Genomic DNA, 20,885 nt, shown 5'->3' on the forward strand with positions numbered 1-20,885 from the left:
TGGTTTGTGTATCAAGCATTCGTGCATACTTGAAACTTTATCACAAAGATAATCTACAGATGTTGATGCTCTGCCAAAACATGACAGCCCCCTCGTATCATTTATTAACTTTGGTCAGTTTTCGTTGGTGTGTATCTGAGCGCAGAGAAAACCAGGGGGTTTACTCACGGTAAGGGTTCCAGCAAGGGGGAAAGGCAGAGCCAAGTCAAATGTCAATGAATAGGTCCATTGAGTGTGCAAAGATAAATAAAAGCACCATTTTCAGCAGTTAAGTGTAATTTTTTTCAGTAGCTCAAGACCAGTAGCTGCCCAGACAGGCTGATCTCTCTGACTTAGACGGTAACTTATGCATTCGACCAGGTTGTAAACTCTGTGCTTGTTGATATAACCCCAGAGAGAAATTTGGGAGGTCAGACTGTGTGTCCACTTTTTGCACTTCTCTCCCCTGCCGCAGTACCTCCTGACCTACAGTAAAAATATTTAAGGAAATGTAAGGAGGGAAGGGGCCTGCCGCATATTTTGTGCATATTTTTAGGTAAAACTTGAAAAACTGTTTAGATGGAAGTGTCTTGTGGTGTATTATTTGAGCTGAAGAGAACTGAGAGTGGAGAAGTGTTCACATCCGCGTGGCTCATTTTGGACGTGCTAATTGATGTTCGGTCAGCAGGTGATGTGAGCTGTTTAACTGGTAAAAGCCCCCAATAAGGGCTGATGGTCAGACCGACTCGGGGAAATGAGGCGCACCAGCGATCAATAACATCAATTAATGGTTTTTGGAAGTCATGTTTGCACTTAAGTGTTTGAACTTTCATCACAAGCTCAAAGAGACTTCCTTCATTTGCCTGGACAGGGTGTGTGTGTGTGTGTGTGTGTGTGTGTTTATGTGTGCGTGTGTGCGTGTGTGCGTGTGTATGTGTGTGAAGAGAGGGTGTGTGGGAAAGAGTGAGTGTGTCATGGGAGCATGTGGAGTTACATAATTCATTGTCATGTTTAGTGACACATTAAATAATGAGACAGTGTTTAAAATAAAAGCACAACTTAATTCAAAGCAGATAAAATTAAAGATTTTTAGAATTGTTTTATGTTTAAAGACATAAATGATCGTGTTGGCTTAAAAACTACGGGACATTTCTTTATCAAACAAAATGAACTACTAAAATGAGTCTTTGTCTTTCACTTGATTGATTGCATTTATACTGTATCACATGATTCTATCACATGCTGCTTTTATAGCTTTGTTTTATACTATTTATTGTTTTTTATTTATGTATACCGACTGTAATGTGTCTATTTGTCTGTAGTTTTATGTTACTGTATATGCCACTGGAAACATTTAATTTCATTATACATTGTGCAATGACAGTAAAGGCTTGAATTGAATTGAATTGAATTGAATTGAATCCATAACTGAGATAAATCAAATTAGACTGACTAAATCTTTAAAGGTTGCAGAAGTAAGTAAAAGTATTAGAAAAGATTAAAATAAGTCAATATTGTTAATCAAATTTCATACCACAAAGTCCAACGTCTAAAACTTTTCAGACACCGGCAATGGCATTTCACACTCTTTATACTCCATTTCTGCGTTTCATTTAAAGTTTTGGCAACCCAAAGTTATTTTCCTGTTTTTCAAAACCTGGAGGTACATCATGCTTTTTAGGGGCCTGTGGTGCGTGACACGGCTCTGTTGCAAAACCTGCAGAGATTTTGTTTTGCAGATTTTTTATTGTAAAATGATCCTATTTCAATAGAGCACCCAGTTCATGAACTACTATGAGGAGTTTTTTTTGCAAAGTAAAGTCTTCACATGTGATATAAAAGTGTTGCGTGGCTTTACTGGAGAGGCCGAGCTGTTCACAGGCAAACTCAGTCAGTTAATTGTCGCTTAACACTCGAGGACTGTCGGGTGATTATTGTGCTTCAAAACAAACGTCAGTGACTCAGCTTCAGCCCAGTTTGTTATTCAGCCCAGATGAAGGTGGCTTTTTATAACTTATGAGCAGCTTTTTGTAAAACAGTAACATTTTAATGGCTTTCACCACATGTTTCTCTATAATTTGTGTTTGAGCTGATCTCAGTGACGACTCCTGACCATGCAGCTCGTTATCACAGCCGGCTTCTCTGCTTTGTTAACTGTTTAAAGTTATGTAATGAACAGACTGTTGCCTTAATGATACTCAGATGCAGTTTCTTGTTAATTACGATTTTTTTAAAGGTGGATTTGTTTTTTAACTCTGTGGATTTGTGTTTGTGTTTGTTTCCGCAGCTTGCCTGTTCAGGTACAATGCCCTGTCCTTCGTCTACCTCATCTATCTCCTGCTTATTCCACTCTTCGCAGAGCCCACAAGCACAACAATGCAGGGTAAGTTACACACTAACTCTCTTTGAAGCTTCACACATTCAGCAGCTTGGATTTGTCTTTCGCCCTGGAGAATCTTGACTACCCCCCCCCACCCCCCTCAAAAAAAAGTCTCCAGTTTGAATTGCAATATTGTTCTCTGTAATACAAACCAGCCCTTCTCCAGAGGACTTGAATTTCCTTGAGATGAGGATGGATTTGGCACGTAGTTCAGTCTATGAAAGGTAATATTGGTTATTGTGGGCACGTGTCCATCTGTGTAAATAAAAAAGATCCATTGCAAGCCAGATCTGAGATAGAAGTCCATCAGGTCCAAATCTAATGTCCCCTTGATGAAAATAACCATTTTAGGCTTCAAACTAAACACACGAGCTGTACAGTAGAGACAAGAAATCCGAGAGCGCCCATAAAATATCCTTCAGGAAAAAAGAAAGAAAAAGAAAATCGGGATGAAGGCTGTTTTTGATAATGGTTTACCACTGCAGTTATCAAATAGAGGTATAAAAGTTCCTGTCACAGCTCTATTAGTTCTTTAGTTGGGTTTTATTCAGTAACACCCCAATCTGCATGCTTTTGACAAGTTTTATTACTTAATTCAGCCAGTGTGAAGGTTGAGGTGGAGCTTGGTATTTAACCTCTTTGGTATTTTGGTTTAGAAAAAATCCAGCAAATGAAAGACACCCTCAGAGTTAGTGAACTACCTTCCACGCTGTCCTTCGACGACTGTGTAGCCGTCACTCGTTCTCCAACAAATACAAATCACAATGGACCTCTGAGGTTTATGAGAAGCGACCGAGGTGACTGTTCGCCATACGAGTGATGAATGTGGGATTGTGGTTGCCACGATTGGCCGCACCTTTATGCACTTCCCTTACCGCAAAAATACTAATCAGGACACCTCCCAGACCTCTTATAATATGGGCTTCTGTCGGAGACCACATGCAGTGTTTAATAATACATCAACCCATATCGGCGGAGGGAACAACATCCAGTCTGAGAACTGTCTCTGCTCGTCTCCAGCTGAAATAACAATCAGGAAGTAAAGCAGAAAGAGAGGGCGAGGAGCGGAGAGAGGAAGGAGCAGAGAAAGTGGACCACTTACACTCTCATCAATAGTTAAAGAGAGAGACGTCTTCTAGTAAAGCTCAAACGTTCATGTATCTGATGCTGCAGCTGTTGACTTCAAACATGGTTCAACACATGCCAGTTATGTTGAGATTTACACTATATTTTTTTATTAATATGAGCATTTACTGTACCTGATTTATGAGCCAAAAATATAAAATGGTCCTGCAGTCGAGGATTACTGGACTATTAAACTGTGTAGTTTTGCCCAATTTATAGTAAATTAAATTTTTGACACTTTTGCTGCTGTAATTTAATACTTTATGGACGTTAATGGACTTTCTCTGGAAATGTTTCTTGGTAATAATGATACTGAGCAAATTTTAATCGGCAATTAACAAAACGAGAAGAGTTTTATTATAACTGCGGCCCATATTATGGCATTAAACATGTATAGAGTTATTTTATGTGATATCATGATACATATCAATATCAGAAAAGTATCAATACAAGCCATAATTTCCAACAGTAGAAACCGCACTACCCACAGGAAACGACAAAATAGAGTTATTGTGAAACATGGGCCACTTAAAGCCATAACAAGGAGAGCAAAGCAAACATAGAAAAACCAAAAAATGCATAAATAATAAGTGGATAAACATAAAATGGGGGACACAAGGGTGCAAGTGTGGGAGTTACTGCAAAGAATGCTGAAATCTGAATTGAAATCTGCTGAATCTGATTAACAGATGACTATATGTACATGTTATTACACAGCAGCATTGAGTAGGTAACGTAGACTCTCTGCAGTTAGTTTTTTTCTGTGTTATAATGATTTATTGTTTGTGTAAAAGATATATGAATAGCGAGGGAGTGTAAATTTATATTGCATCAATTCTTTGCCAGACAAACTTCAAGCAGGTGATTTCTATATTTTCTCCAGCCAAAAAAAGAATAAAAAAAAGGTTTTGAAGGTATTAAATGATCTGAATCAGAGGCCTCCCTCCACAGTACTGTAGAGATGTGCAGTTAAACAGTTTTTTTTTTACTTTATGGTGAAACATACTGATATTAACAATGTTGCCAACCATTCAGCATCAGCGTTTTCAGAGAGCACCATGAACACAGCACCCTGTTTGTATTAGTGGTTTTATTTTGACCAGAAGACAACAAGCTCCTGTTTGTGCAGCTCTACTCTGGCAATTACTTTCTCTGTCATTATCTAGTCAATCTACTGAAATGCAGTTTTAATAAATTAATAATAAATTCTCTTTTTGTGTCACAGCCATTGTGACAAGTGGCAGGTGAGCAGAGAGCTGCGAGGGCTAGTAGCTGACGTCCCGTACGCTGCGGCTGGTGCACCTTTGCCTCAGATTGTCTTGAGCGCTCCTTTAGTTTCACAGCACAGTTTAGACCCACATAAAAACACACACATAGTGTCCTTGTCTACACTGTGTAAGGGCAAACATGAGTAATTTCCTTTGTGCCATCATGCCAGATATTTTATTACATTACTATTTTGGTACAAACATTTACCCATCAGTGTGGCCGATGGACTTCCGAGATTTAATCACCGAATGATTTACCCAGATTTGGTGCTTGGGGGGGGGGGGGGGGGTGAGTACAGCTCATCAACAGTGCAGGCTTTTTTGGTTCTTTCACAACTAATAACACCCAAAACAGATAATAAAGAGTATAGACTCTAAGAGAAGTGTGATGATTATCATGATAACACCATTTACCGTGATATGTTTGCACACAATAATTGTAGCATGATCATTTGATACGTGCAGTACAACACCACATATGTTTTAACAATATATAATACAAATAAACTCCCCTGTGGGGTAAAGGTGACATTTTCTCAGTGTATGTTTACTTTTTACCCGACTGAATATCACTCATGTAAGTCTCCATCCTGGCGTCAGATTGTATGAGATAACATCTGCCTGTATCCCATCTGTCTGCTTTTATCTTTTTGTCATCATTAGTGAGGAAGACTGCAGGCTAAACGTACGACAGTATGAGGAAGTTTCACAACTGCATGTAAACAAAATGATTGCTGTATGATTTTAAAAATGTTTGGAAGCTATATCACTGTACAAAACAAGTTATTATAGGTAAATATGAGTCAGGTTATTGCAGGAAATAGTATTTATAATATCTAGTAGCTTCAAAAAAAATTGAATAAACATTTAAAATACAGCTGGTTATGGTTGAGGATGATTGTGGTTGAGTTGTCACAAGTAATTGTGTACTATTATTATGCTGCTATCATTTAGATTTAGGATAAAAGGTAGTTTACAAGTAATTACTACATTGTGTTATTGTCTGAGTGAAATACTGCATGTTACTGGTTATGATTCTGAGCAGCTTCATAGTTTTCTCCTTACTCACCTCGACATATATGCAAAACTGACTGTACGAACCTAAATAAAACACATCTTATTGTGCAGCACAGAGACTCTACATTTCTACATTATTTTAAAGGGGATTAGGAGAGGGATTTAGCTCAATTCAGCGCTTTGTCTTGATGGTCCGTTTCATTTTGTCTGTTGAATCTTAAAGGACATGCAGCAGCTAAATTGGTAAAGTTAACTTAAACCAAATGTTAGACATGAATAATTCATTAGGTGTAATTTGCCTTTAAAAAGCCACAGCCGTGTGGCACGCCTGAGGGTACGTCAGTATAAAAAATTCCAGTCGTAACTGGAGACAAACAATATCTTATGCAACTTGTTGTTGTTGGTGATTTACTCTCTAATGTCCTAATTACAGTATTTGGCTTCACATCCACTTGAAGGCTTTCAGTTCTCAGTGGAGGTGAACAAAATCTAAACTGGTGCTCTCATATGGGTAGAAAGAGCCTTTATAGTAGGTGCTGTATGCCTCGTTGAATGGGCAGTGACATGGCCTTTCTGCCTTAGGGGAGTCTTTTACAACTGTTGCATGAATATGTATAAATATTTGATGTTGTGGATGATTTATCAAGTTTATGTTTTTTCTTGTCGACTTCAAACAGATGGTGTTGTGTATCTCATAGTTTGCCCCCCCCCCCTTTTTTTTCATCTTTCATCTTCACACTCATTCATCGTACACACTCTAACATACTAACCCTCTTTTAGAAGATCTGAAACACTTTTTCTGTTTTGTCATGTAGTATCTGGCATGTGACACCTTTAAAAGGCCAAGTGGTCACATTGGTGTTGAAATCATTTCATTTGCTCTCCCTCAGGTTGTGATTTCGCAAGACCATGTAGCTAAATAGGGTCTTAAAGTTGTCAAATGGATAAGATTCTCTGATTGATTAGGGGAAAAAACAGTGACTGTAAAAACTGAACAAAGCCCTCTGTTTTGGAAGCCTTTAAAAAGTACTCATGGGATGACGTTTTGAGACTAAATAATGAAACGAAGTGAAGTACTACTTCAGGAGTGTCAAGACAGATGGCTGTCAGACAACAAAAATGCTCTTTTACAAATAGGAAAAAAGGGGACAGAGCCAAAGCGCTTGCGTTGTCCAGAGCCTTAGGACCAATTTAGATGCAGAAGCTAGCTAACAGCCCCCAAACCTCATATTTACAAGCATTCTTTTCCCCTCTTTGTGAAAGCCAAGGGAATTGCAATGGGAAATTAGTGCAAATTGTTTTCACTTCAACATTTAATAAGCCTGCTGTGGTCTGTTGTTGCGCAGATTTGATAAGGTTAGCCCTCGATGTCCGGAGGCTCAGCAGTAGCACTTCACCTTAGCCAGGATGTTGTGCCATACTATAGTAAAACTGTTAGGTATTCCCCACAGGGAGGTAATAAATTTAATGAGGTTGTGCAGAAAGAATTGGAGTGATGGAGACAGTTGGACCAAACTGTGCAGATAGGAGTATTTAATCTTTCAGGGTTAATATTGCAGCAAGGTATGTTACTGTCATGTCGTCATCAAAGAAGAGAAGAAGAAGAGTCCCATCAAACCTTTCTTCCCTGAGGTTGAACATTTTCATTTCTAGTTTAGAGAGAGGGGGGGTCAGAAAAATCCTACTGTAGAGAATTATCACCATAACAACTCCTGAAATTATCCCAAATACCTGTAGGTGCACTATAAAATGACCATGTGTTGAACAGCTGTGGCAGCTCCTCACACTGCTCTCATCCTTCCCTCCCAGGATCAGTAATGTCGGAGGACAGCTGTATTCTTTACCTACATTAAGGGAAGGCACTGCGTCAGTCCACCCCTTTATGTTGCTCTTATGGTGTCAGATAACCAAGTCATTTCATGTGAACACAAACAGCCACAAAATCCAGAAATTAAAGAATCAAACCTAAAGTATAATCATATATAAAGGCCAGTTCTGCTCCTGATGTATTTGAGACTTAGAGAGAATTAGAGGCCTTGTGGTCCACCAGAATGTTTATTTGACTTTTCAACAGAAATAAGCTTTGCTCTATGGTAGTGTTGCCAGTTCTTAACCAGGATATGTAGTGATCCACAGAAAATCTCATTTGGGTGCTCTCCCAGTCACCCTCAACCTTTTTACCAGTTCATTCAAAACAGCTCCAGAATCTATGGCAGATCACAACATGAATATGAGTCTTTGTTGTAAGAGTTTTGCCTGAGGGAAAAAGCTGACAAGAATTCAGAAATATCAGGTACTTTCAAATGTTGCACAACTTATAAAGGGGCGAAATTTCATTCTCTGTGTAGAAAAATAAACACGCAAAGAGGCTTTTTGTGTGTTTCAGTGCAAGAACGGCAGAAATAACATGTGGAAATCCTTAAAGTGAGTGGTTGTGGTGATGAACTCACTGTAGCTGCTCTCCTCCTCCTTCTCCTCCAGGCCACACAGGGCGTCTGCTGCAGTCCCTTTGCTTCACCAGTATGTCCTTCCTGCTGCTCCACATCATCTATCAGATTACCGTCAACAGCCTCCTGGCCGGGAACTCCATCACCTCTGACTTCAACTGTAAGTACACTGCGGCCTTTGTAGTGAAGGCTCTGAAGCTCGTGGGGTTTGTTGTGTATATAGAAATCAAAGCAACTCACAGTTCAGGAATCCATATAGGAGGTGTAGAATGGAGTTGTAGACCTTTTATAATGTCAGATGTTCATATTAAACATGTTTAAAGTAGGTAGAAGTAATACCCCTGTGAGCAAAAGGCACTGGTTTCAGACTCGGTTTCTGGCTTTTTTTTCCTACTTTCAGCTCAAGCTGATGTCGGCTTGTGACGGATGTCTTTATATGGTCATCTTCTTCACTCACGGCGTGCCAGCTCACTGCTTCACTCCGTTATTATTATGGCATTTTTCCACTGTTTTGGGGGTAGTCACACTGAGCCATGACTTGAGTTGAACTGGCACGCTGTGAGTGTTTTTCCATTGCACAGCAGGGCAAAGTAAAATAAGATGTTTACCTGTTGGAGGTGTGCTTGGTCATCTGCAGCTCTTCATCAAACATCATCATCACAATGTGGTATTCCTCCCTGCATTATTTCTAACTGATCTGAACAAATAGCTCCAAATATCTCAATATCTCATATTGTTAACTGGTTTCATGAGGCTCTGCTGATTTTATGTTTCATTTCTTGTAAAACTTTTAATATAAAGCAGTAAAACAAGGAAATGTTGGGTTTGCATCGGTGGTAACTTAACATGACTGTGATATCGTTGTCTCTTCACATGTTTGCGGAAAGCTGGCCAATCAGAACAGAGTGGGCTCATTGGGAGGGGGGCCTTAAAGAGACAGGAGCTCAGACTGCCTGTTAGAGGGCTGAACTGAGGGCTGCATAAAGGGCCAGTACATAACGTAAGAGTTTAAAAAAACCAAACTATGAATCTTGCAAAGGTACTCTAGTGGAGCCCCAGAATAAAACTATAGAGCTGGAAATGAGTATAATGGATCCCCTTTAAGTCTCCATCATGTTTTAAGGTTAGGGAAAGATTGTGGACTTGGTTAAAAAAAAAGAAAAGTAAAACTTAAAGTAAACTGCACACTGATCTGTGCTCTTGGTTCTTGTTAGTTGAAATGCATGGATTCGACTCAACAGTTTCCAGATTCTGGTACAATTTGTTTCTACCTGCCATGCAGCTAATGTTAGCCAACAGCATTCTGCAGATATGAGGCTACACCTTTCTGCTCTATCTGTGCTGAAACTGATTATTAAACTGGATGTGCTTTACTTAGTTGAAGCATCTGGTACTGACAGTCAATAGCTGTAGGGGATAACCTGTATTTAAGTGTAATGATGATGATAGTCTTGCAGATGGTTCACAACTTTTATTGTTTTTGCTTAACTGTTTGCAAGAATAATAAAAATGCATGACTTTTCAAGTCTGTATTTTGTTGCCAGTGGCAAATAAAATAACTAAATAAAATAAATTGACTCCAGTCTTAAAAAAATCAGAGAGAATGTTGAGTATGAATATTTTGCGACTTTGCAGACACATTCATATTTAAACATTTAATTTATTTCAAATGTATTTGCTGAATAAGCAAATTAGTAGTATAGAAATGTATTTTTTTTGGAGAAAAGATTGATATTGGAAGTGGAAGTGCATGGTGAGTATGTACAGTTCAGTCAAATCCCTTAACCCTGATATCCTTTAACCTGGCTTTCTGAAAAACTATAATTCACTTACTCTAAGTACTCATTTAAGACCAAAACGATGAGATCTCTACTTGTTGGCCCACATGTTCATGACAGGCCGTGTGCACACGTGTGTCCCATCCATCACACAGGCCGTTTCGCGCTTAAACTCTGACCTGCGCTACTGATATTGTGTCACAGGGTTGTATATCACCAGTAAAGCTGTAGCTTTTTCAGAGCCTAAGGGAAAGTTTCCATCCAAAATAACTAAGTTTGCATTGCCAGGTGTAGGTACAATATTCTCTCTAATAATGATTCACAATCTCTAGAAATATCCTCACTCTGAGAGCATTTTCTCACATCATGAAGATTTATGAATTTAACACATTCCTCATGTAATGAGCTTCCTTGTGCCATATGGCGACGTAGAAAAAAAGAGATTCTTGCTGCCAGTTAAGCAAACACTGTGAGCTACTGACTCAGTGTTGGGAAGGTGTTAATAGTTGGCCTTGGGCTTCTCATGAAACTCTGTATCAAACTGTAAAATTTGAATGTGTCTAGACGGGACAGACCCTGACCTTGTGTTCTAATGACTTGTTCTTTCTGATGGAAGCAACTCACTTTTCACCTTCCTAGCACAGCCAACTCTGCTCAAAAGGCAGAACGGACACTATCGCCTCAGGCAAAAACACACTGAGCCGTTCAGAGAGGGTAGACTAAATATTCGCTCAAGGAAATCTTTATTAGTGAGGTGTTAAGGGCTTCAGTTTGGCATATCATCACATCCTGGTAATATCAGACCATGACCATCTTCTGTGTCTATCTGTATGTTATTCATCTATTTCTATCAGTCTTTCTAAGATTTCAAAGATCCCCTCCACACATGTTTCAAGACACATAGAAATTTTGGTTTTCACCCAACAAAAGCAGATTTACCTTGTTAAAAATTCTTAAAATTACATTCTGTCTCTCACATGAAATCACACAGAATCCAGTATTCATTTACAATATTTGTAGTTTAAAAAAGTTTAACTGCTGGATGAAGGATATCTCTCCTGTACTACACTGAAAGGCCCATTCTCAGTGCATGTGTGCTAAAGGTTTTTAAGTTGCATAATAGACCATGATTGGCTCCAAACTAGTTGTGATACCACAAATAATGCTTGTAGGTCATGAGTGTAGAGAAACATTCCTCCTTCAGAAGATGAACGTGAACACAGCCTTCTAGTGTCAAACTCTGAACATACATCAGTCTGCACAGTGAAGCTCAAACATCCAACTGAAGGAATAAGAAAGACGCTAAACAAGACTAAATGTGTAGCTACAGCTATGCTAGCAGCTCTGTGAGCCTGTACATAGGTGCTTAGCTAATTGCTAACATCAGCACTCTAAAGTAGTGTAATAATAATGCTGGTTAGCAGGTATCATCTTTACCATGATACTACTAACATTTACTAATTATCTCTAACTACAAAGGTCAGATGAGGGTGCATGTATTTTGAGGAAGCTGGTCATAAACTCTTGAACTCTCTTGAACAAATTAAAATTTGACCCTCTGGTTGCTCTGCAGGAAATGTGAGGGCGTCAACAACATCAGTATGATTCACCCTCTGAGCACCATGGATATCTGTGCCTAATGTCATGACACTTCAGCCAATAATTGCTGCATTTATTGTACAATATTATAAATTATAAAACATGTTGTGTGAATTTTTGCAGCACAAGTCGTACTATTGATTTCATAGCAGCCAATTGATTAGTTAATTGATTGATTGATTGATTCATTCTTATGGATCAGAAGACAAAAATAATTCCAATTGAATTCAGTGGAGAACAATGATTAATATTAGAAACCAGCACAGACCTATTTGAGTTAATCCTACATACACTGTCCTGTTTACCAAATGTGTGTTAAAATAGTCCTCAACAAACAAACAAAGCTGGTTTTGGTCTTGCAATGTATTTGTTGACAATGTGAATAATTTCATGCAAAGGCTAAATCAACAAATACCCAGAAATACCATATTAGTAATAACAAATAAATTATATTCCTGACTCAAAGAATCTGCTTGACTCTAATGATCGGCCTCAATGATGAGCCGCCTGGTTTCTTGATCATTTGAGGCCGTTCCACAGAAAGACAGCAGGGTAAAAAAAGTTTCTCTCCATTTGCTTTATTTGCTCCAAGCAAAGATCCAGGTGGGTTAAAACTTCAGAGTATGGAATATAGTTTTTTTTGTATGTGTCAGACGTTATACCATAAAGCTTTATTGCCACTTGACTAAAAGACCAACTTGAGTCATTATTCGCAACATTTAAAACTTGTCATGAATGCTGATAAAACAAAATCAAATTCAAATCAAAGCCACTGAGCCCTCCATCTATCACCACTTTTAATGGCTCTGACATTGAGTCTGTATCGCAATACAAATGATTAATTATAATTGATGATTCTCTCTCCTTTAAGCCTCACATTCAGCAATTGGCGAAAAAACTGATGTTGAAATTATGGTTTTATTTCCTTTGAGGCCAAAAGAAAACTCTTTGCTGGCACCTGCATGTCTGCGCTCTACTATGACGATATCATAGACATGAATGCATCTTGCAGCCAATGTGCACTAGATACTGTCTTTTATTGAGCGATGAGGTTTATTGCAAATCTTAGAGCCCTTACTCACCATTGCTTTTTATGTGCTTGGGTTGGATGGTCTGCTTCCATCTTACCCACAAATCTACACCCTTCAGAAAAGTGTGGGAAGTTATTGCCCCTGTCCCTAAAACTTGTACTGAACTGGGGAAAATGGTACTTATGTATGCTGCTCCCTCTGCTTGGAATAAGTTGTAAAATTGCCTGAATCTTCAAAAATAATGTAGATGTTGAGGTGATAGATGATTTGACTGATTCATATTTTTGATATTTTATGATTCTGTAATGTATTCTTTATTTTCAATGTACATAAAATGCTGCAAATAAAACTTAAAAAATAAAATCTGCACATGTTGGACAATGCATATGCTGATACCAATATATCTATAATTGGCTGATAATATTAGTTGTCCAATATATCCGTCAGGCTCTATCTTTTAATCTCAATGACACTTTTTCTAGTTAAATAAACGTTAAATGAAATAATACATTTAAAAGCACAGTCCCTATATAAGCATTAGGCTGCTTAGAGTTGCTCCATAATGAACAGCTGGTGGATCCTGGCTGTCATTTAACAATAAATGAGGCACGTAGTTGAGAAGTAAAACATCACATGCTCATGATGAAAAACTGCACATGGAGATTAAGAGACACTAAACAGTGTCATCATGAAATCACAAAAGAAGTGAATAACATGTAAAAGTAAAAACTTGGCAGCACATCTCTTACAACAGTCATATCAGCATCCTGCACAGTATTGTATTTTTCTCCATTGTGAGGATTTGTAAAAGTATTGTTAGGATTTGTACTTCCTGAAGTTAATGTCGTCCTATTCCTCTTTTTATTTTTGGACCATGTTTGTAACAGGAAGTCAGACATAACTCTTCATCCTCTTAATCTGCCGCCTGCATTTTGAGTAAATGCCTTATCTCAGGTTTCTATATCTGGTATTTAGCCCCTTGACACCCTTTTCCTTTTGGCAGCCAAGGACTGTATAAACAAAGAGTCCTCCTTCACGGTGAGGCGGTTATCCTCTCTCAAGATAACTTTATGTGATTTCCTCTATTCACTGTAGCCAAATACACCATTAGACCAGTAAACTGAGTTGACTATGAATGAGAGAAGTTGTCCAAAAAGCGAACACCTCCAGCTGCTACAGCAGGTCAATGACTGGTCACCAGATGAGCGGCAGACGGCTTCCTTTGGAGTCATCTGTCATTCCTCTGTGCTGACTCGCCACGGTGGGAAGGGCATTTACAAACAGACGTATGCTTGTGGATCAACCAAGAGCACCAGATGGGTGGAGCTGGCCACAGTGGAGCATTTCAGATAATGTCAGCCAAATTGTCAGATACAGTAGTGACAGAAACAAATACACTGACTTTGAAACTACTTTCCTGTGATTGTCTTAACTTTTTGCACTCATTGTCCTTCGAGGCCACCTCCACCCATCTGGCGCATTAAGTAGACTAAAGCAAACCATAAAAACTCATTTGCAAGTTTGATTTGGCTCATATCTGATGGCAATGGACATTTCAGCGCCTCATAAGGACTAAACGGCCTGTTGAAGGGCTGTTTTGGGACAGTTCCTCAGGGAATAGTCTTCATTAAATCCCATACGCAGCATTGTTGACCTTTACCACCCTCCGTATCCACACATATCATGTCACCAAACGTGAGACATTTACTGATTTTTTTCCCCCCCTAGCATACACACCGTCTGATAATAGTTATGACTTGCTGAAATGTTGACGTTGCATATCACCAGTCTCTGCGGTAAAGGGCAGCTGGCAATAGGCCCCAGAGATAGAAGAGAGAGCGCAAAGAAATGCTGTGCTGAGAGCTTAACGGCCCAGCAAGTACAAAGGGTGTTTTATGATGTTCACATAAAGTCTGAGGACAGGTATTTTTGGTGCCCAGCTGGGGTGGAAAGCGGCCTCGCCTCGTCGGGCAGAAAGTCTCACACTCTCCTCCACTTGATCAAAGTAACACTCTCCCATTCTCAATGTTTCTATCCTCAACCGATAGATCGAACTGACCCGACTTTACCGCTGACATTCCAAGTGCGTAATATCATAAGCAGAACGGGTTTCCTCTTACACCTGTAGGCTCAGTTTGGGTTGAAGTTAGTTGTTGCAGATGTTTGAAGTTGGAAATTACTGAAACAGACAATATTTTTCCTGTGGTTACTGCGCTGACGCCACCAGCTGAAGTGATCCTTTTTGAGGACTTAATTGTGGCGTTAAGTAATCTACGACCTTTATCAGCCGCTGTGGGCGATTATTAAGGAACATCTGTGCAGGTTTTCTGGCACTGCCACTCATCCTGTTCACTTGAACTACTTTGACTTGTAATAACACACTAAGTAACATTGAAGTAGTTAGCTCATCAGAGACCCAAAAACTGTGTAGTTAAGAGTTAGTATTTGGGCTGGTTGCATCAAAGATTTAGTGATACTTATGCTAAGAATCTCACCAACCCAACAGAGTTTGCTCATGTCAAGTATTTCTCCGTTGTCCTTGGTTGAGGGCTGTGCACGACGTTAAAGCTACATTAAACCATTTTTGACCACAAGGGGGCAGAATGATTCTTAAACAAACTCACCCTGACATATCGTTGCTTTATCAACTTGTTATGGCTAATTTGTTTGCCAGCTACCTACTGAAACATCTGGCAGACACAGAGCAACATCTGCTTCTGATCTTTTAATCAATAAAAATCCAATATTCATTGACTTTTTAGCTCTGGTTTGGTATCCACCAGCTCCCGAAGAAAGGGTCTAAGTTGTTAGCTCTCTAGCTAGATGTTAAGCTTTCTACACCAACAACTTTATCTTGCTGGAAATAGCCTCCTATTATGTTAAATGGGACTTAAGACCCAGTATGCTGGTCGTAAAACCAATCTGGTGGTCTAAAAGGTGCTGAAAGCAGCTAAATGCTGTGTAGAACTGCAGGATTGGCTCTCACTGCAGTTTGTGCTGTGAATGAACCCTTAGTCAGAACACAGAGTAATTTCATCTTATCTCAATCTTAAACAAATATCCCTCAATAAGCTTTCATTTTTACTGGCAGCCAGCAAATATTTAGGATAATAGGATAATTTAGGGTGAGGAGCTCTATTTCTCTTACATGAGTGATGAGGAGTTGTAGCTCAGGCTGTAGAGCGGGTTGGCCATCGATCATATGATTTCCTGGCTCTTTATGTCCATGCATCTTTATGTCTCAGCATTTCATCTTTATTTTAATTAACATTTTTAAGTATTCATTATGTTTTGTTCCTGTTTTCATATATATGAATGTGTCTATGTATATAATATCATTGTGTGTGTCTGTTTTGTGTGGACTTCTGTAGTACCTTTTTTATATTGTCTCTTGTAAAGCACGTTTTTAAAGATTAAAGATATTGATACATTCTCTTCTTTAATCTTACAAGATATCCTACAATTCAACATACTGTATAGTAACTATTATCAGTATGTGATATAGACAATGATGGGAAAAAAGTGGTAATGAGGCTAAAAATAAAACAGTGCTTGATTTATCGTTGTTGAAGAAAATCTGTGAAAGAAATGTGAGTCATATCAACAGATATGAAATCATCTTTTTAAGCCTTACAGAAATTTGTTTTTTTTACATTGGTCGTCCTTCAGAGCACCGTCTGTCTTCTATCAGTGAGTAGTTAAAAAACGGGAGTAGACTTCTGGAGGTGGAAGGTGGATTCTTTAAGTGTCTTAACATTTCAGTCAGAGGACTGTGGGTGGCATGTTCGGGGTCAGAGGTTATATCAGGATTAGTCATGTGGCCTCCTCCCATCACAGATGCCAAATTCCTTAACATTTTCAGTTGTGATCTACACTCTTCCCCTCCGCATCTGCCCCCTCTAACAGAATCCAGTTTATTTCTGATAATCTATTGATCTCAGGTGGAGAAATACAAAGGTTGGGTTCAAACAATTTGGGATACATAACATATGTGAATGTGAAGCTATTCCTGCAAGATGTTTGTGTCACTTACGAGTAGTAAAGCAACAGCCCATCAATGTTTTATCCACCTTGAGTAGACTCAGTTTCCTGTCTCTGTGCCTAATAGTGTGACTCATTCCTTTACTGGACATTTGGTGTGAGTGTTATTTCTGAGAAATATCTTACCTTTTGACAGGATATTGTCCTTGTGAACATTATTCTTGTATAGAAATAACCTTTTTTTTGCTAAAAGACATCTAGAGATAGTGAATAAACACCCAGAGGGATGTTTTCCTTCTCCTGACACCATTTATGAATTTAATGATTTAACAATCTTCATTTAAAGGAATTACTGACGATTGCATTTTCTAAGTTTAACAGTCTCCTGAAAGTCGCTGTAGTCACACACTTGTGACACGGCAGATAAAGTCTGATGAATGGCTTTGTCTGCTGTCTGCGTTGCGTTACGCTCGTCTGAGTTGAGTGCTGTGACTCGAGTGTGTTTAACTTCTTCACTCTCCTTGCTGTGCTCCATAAACCAGAAAGCAGTTCAGCACCTAATTAGTTGCCTAATGCACTGACAAAACACCCGGACATATCGATGTGTCATTCAGTCAAAATCCTCAAGTCACAAGCTGGCTGGCAGTAGAACAAAGGCCCATCAGCCCTCGGCGGGTCGTCTCAGTACACGAGTTGAATACCTGGAAATCTCTCTGAGCTCTCGAGTGACGTTCAGGAACACTTCAACCAGTCCAAGCACTGGAAGCTTGCATGAAATGTTTTTATTTTCTTGTTTTCACATTTAGGAACAGTGTGCAGAGAAAGATTGTGTATACAAAATAGATAAATATTTTGCCCACATTTGAAAAACAATTTTTAAAATGTTTTTTTTAATGGTTTTGTCAGAGACTGCAACACAGTGACTTTTTTACAGACTTGATCTGGATGTTCTATATTTTAACATATCTATATCTTGTCTTATGAGTGTTTCTATGAATGAATAAATTAATATTGAATGTTTCTTGTTCTCAGGCCTCTTTTGGACTGCCTGATTAAAGAAAGATTACATAAAAAAGTGATTTATATTCAGCAGTGAATAGCTGAATGTACACTGGATACAGTGATGGAAATGCTTGTTTCTTACCGGTGTGAACAGCTGTATTAATATTTTTAACGACCACGATATAAAAAGTTTTATTAAAGGTGTTAATGTGTATTTACTTGCCAAACAGCATCAAAATTCACTAAACTACTTCATATGTGTTTTTTCCAGGTTCCACGTGGGAGAAATCCATAAGACAGATTGGATTTGAGAGGTAAGATAATGATCTACTTCCAGTACTTAAAGACTCACAGCGTTTTCATTAAACCAAAATGTACAACAAATGATGATATTTAAACAGACATTTTGACAGTAAATATTTTATTTTATGGCTAATACAGTAAAAGCAAACTTGATGAGAAGCAGTTCACAAATCTTTTGTTTGTGTGTGTGTCAAAATTTATTTCTGAATCACATTTCCTGTTAACATCATGCAGCGATAAAGCAGCATTAAAAAAGAGTGTGAATTCTGTTTAACCAAGCATGAATCTGTCACACAGTTGGGCAATCCTCGCTGTTTGTCAGGAAGTGATAGAGTTCAGCTCAGTGACTGTAGGCTGATGTCAGCAATGTGATAACATTTATACAATGCTACGGAGTACTACCTCTAAAACACAATATGACGTGCATAGGCTTGAATCAAAAATCTCAACCAATAATATTCATCAATCTTCAACTTTCAGAGACACAGAGCTAAGATTCATTATGGCATGCCCACTTTTCAAGGAAGTTAAATACTTTTGAAATGTTTCATCTGGACTTTAATGCTACTTCTAATGTAAAAAAGGTACCTTCATTTATTCAGAATTGACACAGAAAAGATTATAAAGATTTAAATTACACCTGTCAAAGATCATACATGTAATTTTTTAAATCTTCTACTGTATTTAGTAATGTAGTAGTAAGTAGGTGGTTGCATTGTCTCTGTAAAGTGTCCTAAATATAGCCACCCCACAATAACATTAAACACCACTCTTTGCATTAAGCCAACACTCAACTCGACATCTGACAAGGTTGATAAATGCTGCTAACCTGTCCCTGTGTGGATTCATGATGAATGCTAAACCCAGTTACGCCTCACAATCAGTTGACAGGCTTATTTTTCAAAGCTTTTGCCGCTGTGTCTGTCTCCTCACACCCCCGTGATCGTATTAGATGTGGTTTCCTAAGTACGGGAATGTCCAAAGTCAGCCACGTCCTTTTTCCAGTACTCAACAGCCCTCGGTGGATAGTATGCTGTAAGTGGCGGAAGCAGAGCCATAAACATTTTATCCTGCCTGCATTTACCTGTTTGTGTTGAGGATCATGTACAGTATATACAATGTTTACAGCTGCATTTGCTGCACAGGCGGATGCTTTCTCCCCTTTTACTGCCTGTATGGAAAAGAATGGATAGCTCAAGTCAAATGTACAGCAGTCTAAAGACAATTCACAGATGCATCTTTTCACAGACAGATTATTCATCTTCTTCAAGCCTTTTCAAATCCTTAATAAATACCAAAGATTTATATGGTTTTGAGGATATTTTGGGGACTTTGTATGTGTAATTTTTCACGGAAGCTTCATGATTAATCGACACTGCAGCCCGAGGCAGGCAGTGAGGACAGGTCTTAACGCTGCTAATGTTATTGTAATTCTCTCACACGATAAGCAAGGGAAAGTAGGAGTCATTAAAGTTGTTGGCTCAACCTTCTCTGGCACTGACGGTTTCCATCCCTTTCATCCATGTGAGGATGCACGAAGCTTCACAACAATAAAGCACATGGAAACAGACGTCCTTGATTAGATTAAGCTCGCCAACAGCAGCTAAAGGCCCAAGTATTTATCTGAGTGTGCGTTTTCCATCGTGTTGATTAGCACTGTGTTTTCAACTTGTTAAATTTAACAAGCTTTATATCCTTTCAAGGCCAGAATGAAAATGATGTCTGATTGAAATGACCACTTGTTTTATTACTCAATCCAAACTTTTTGTCAGATTTTTCTATGCAGCATGTGCCACAGAATCACAAGTATGTTATTCTTTATTTTAAAAGTGTTTAATAAAACTTGGAAACGAGCATGACATGTAAAGAAAAAGCTTTGGTGGTCAAACACAAGTAGGGGTGTGAGTGCTGTAAAACGGAAATAGGAATTAGTTTGGATGATAAAAGTAAGATTTTAATGGTTTTTGTATGAAGGACATTTTTTAATCACTTTAATTGTACATGCAATCATGACGCCTCATAAAACGTGTCCTCAGGTAGCAGCGATACATTAAACCAAGTCATATCAAGCTTGATGTTACTGCAGCTGTCATGGCAACAGTCGATAGCCACTGTTCAGCTTCCTGTTTGAACAAACATTTTGGTATTTGATTAGAGGTGAGCAGACAAATCAAATAACAAATTGTACAAAAGCTTTACTTTGCACACAGTAGCAATTCAAACAATGTAATATTTAGTTGATTAATGAAAAGCACACACTGTGTAGACCAGTGTCTGGATAAATATTATTTGTGTATAAACTGTATTGTAGATGCGAAGAGAATTTGAGAGATGAGTAAGCAAAAGCATCAAAAAGCATCATTTGATCTTAATTAACACATTTGATCTGAACAGTTAAAATCTGTTTCAATCCTTTTCTCTTATAAACTACGCAGTTGAATGAGAAAAACAGGTTTAATTGAACAAACTACCTTATTATATGCAAAGGATGCAATTTTCAATGGAACAAACATGTTTTTCTCACTTCAGTTAAAAAAACAAACCACACTCTCTCATTGCCCTTTTTTGTTTAAATGGAATTTCATCCACTTGTTAACAGCAATACATTTAAAACCCGGCAAGCCTGATTTCATTAAAGTGGGTGGTACTCCATATAAAAGCTAAAGCATTCAACACAACACATATTAAAAGAACCGTTGGGTAACGGAAAAATCCTGATTCCCATGCACGCATGTGAACAGGTAGTATTTCCTGACAGTTATAATCGCTGCAGGAATTTCTCACTTTCTCAGGACTGTAGCGCAGGTTCAACTGCATGAACACAGATTATAGGGATATAATACTCAGTTATAACATATATTTAAGTTCATGTATATTTTTAAAGACTGTCAAACCATTTATAGTTTAATAGTCACGCGCCCATGAGAAGATTGAGAGAGACAAAGGGAGGTGACATGTGACAAAAATCCAAGGCC

The 20,885-nt window shown here is 38.5% G+C and overlaps 1 protein-coding gene across 1 annotated transcript in view; it reads left to right on the plus strand.

Annotated features, from left to right (window-relative positions):
• LOC128369236 (piezo-type mechanosensitive ion channel component 2) overlaps nucleotides 1–20,885 on the plus strand; it is a 91,087-nt gene that overhangs the window by 396 nt on the left and 69,806 nt on the right. Inside the window, 3 exon segments of the mRNA XM_053330241.1 lie at nucleotides 2,267–2,362; nucleotides 8,251–8,376; nucleotides 17,879–17,921. Coding sequence (XP_053186216.1) covers nucleotides 2,267–2,362; nucleotides 8,251–8,376; nucleotides 17,879–17,921 — 265 coding nt within the window.

This window comes from Scomber japonicus, chromosome 12 (assembly GCF_027409825.1).
Source record: "Scomber japonicus isolate fScoJap1 chromosome 12, fScoJap1.pri, whole genome shotgun sequence".
Classification (NCBI taxonomy): domain Eukaryota; kingdom Metazoa; phylum Chordata; class Actinopteri; order Scombriformes; family Scombridae; genus Scomber; species Scomber japonicus.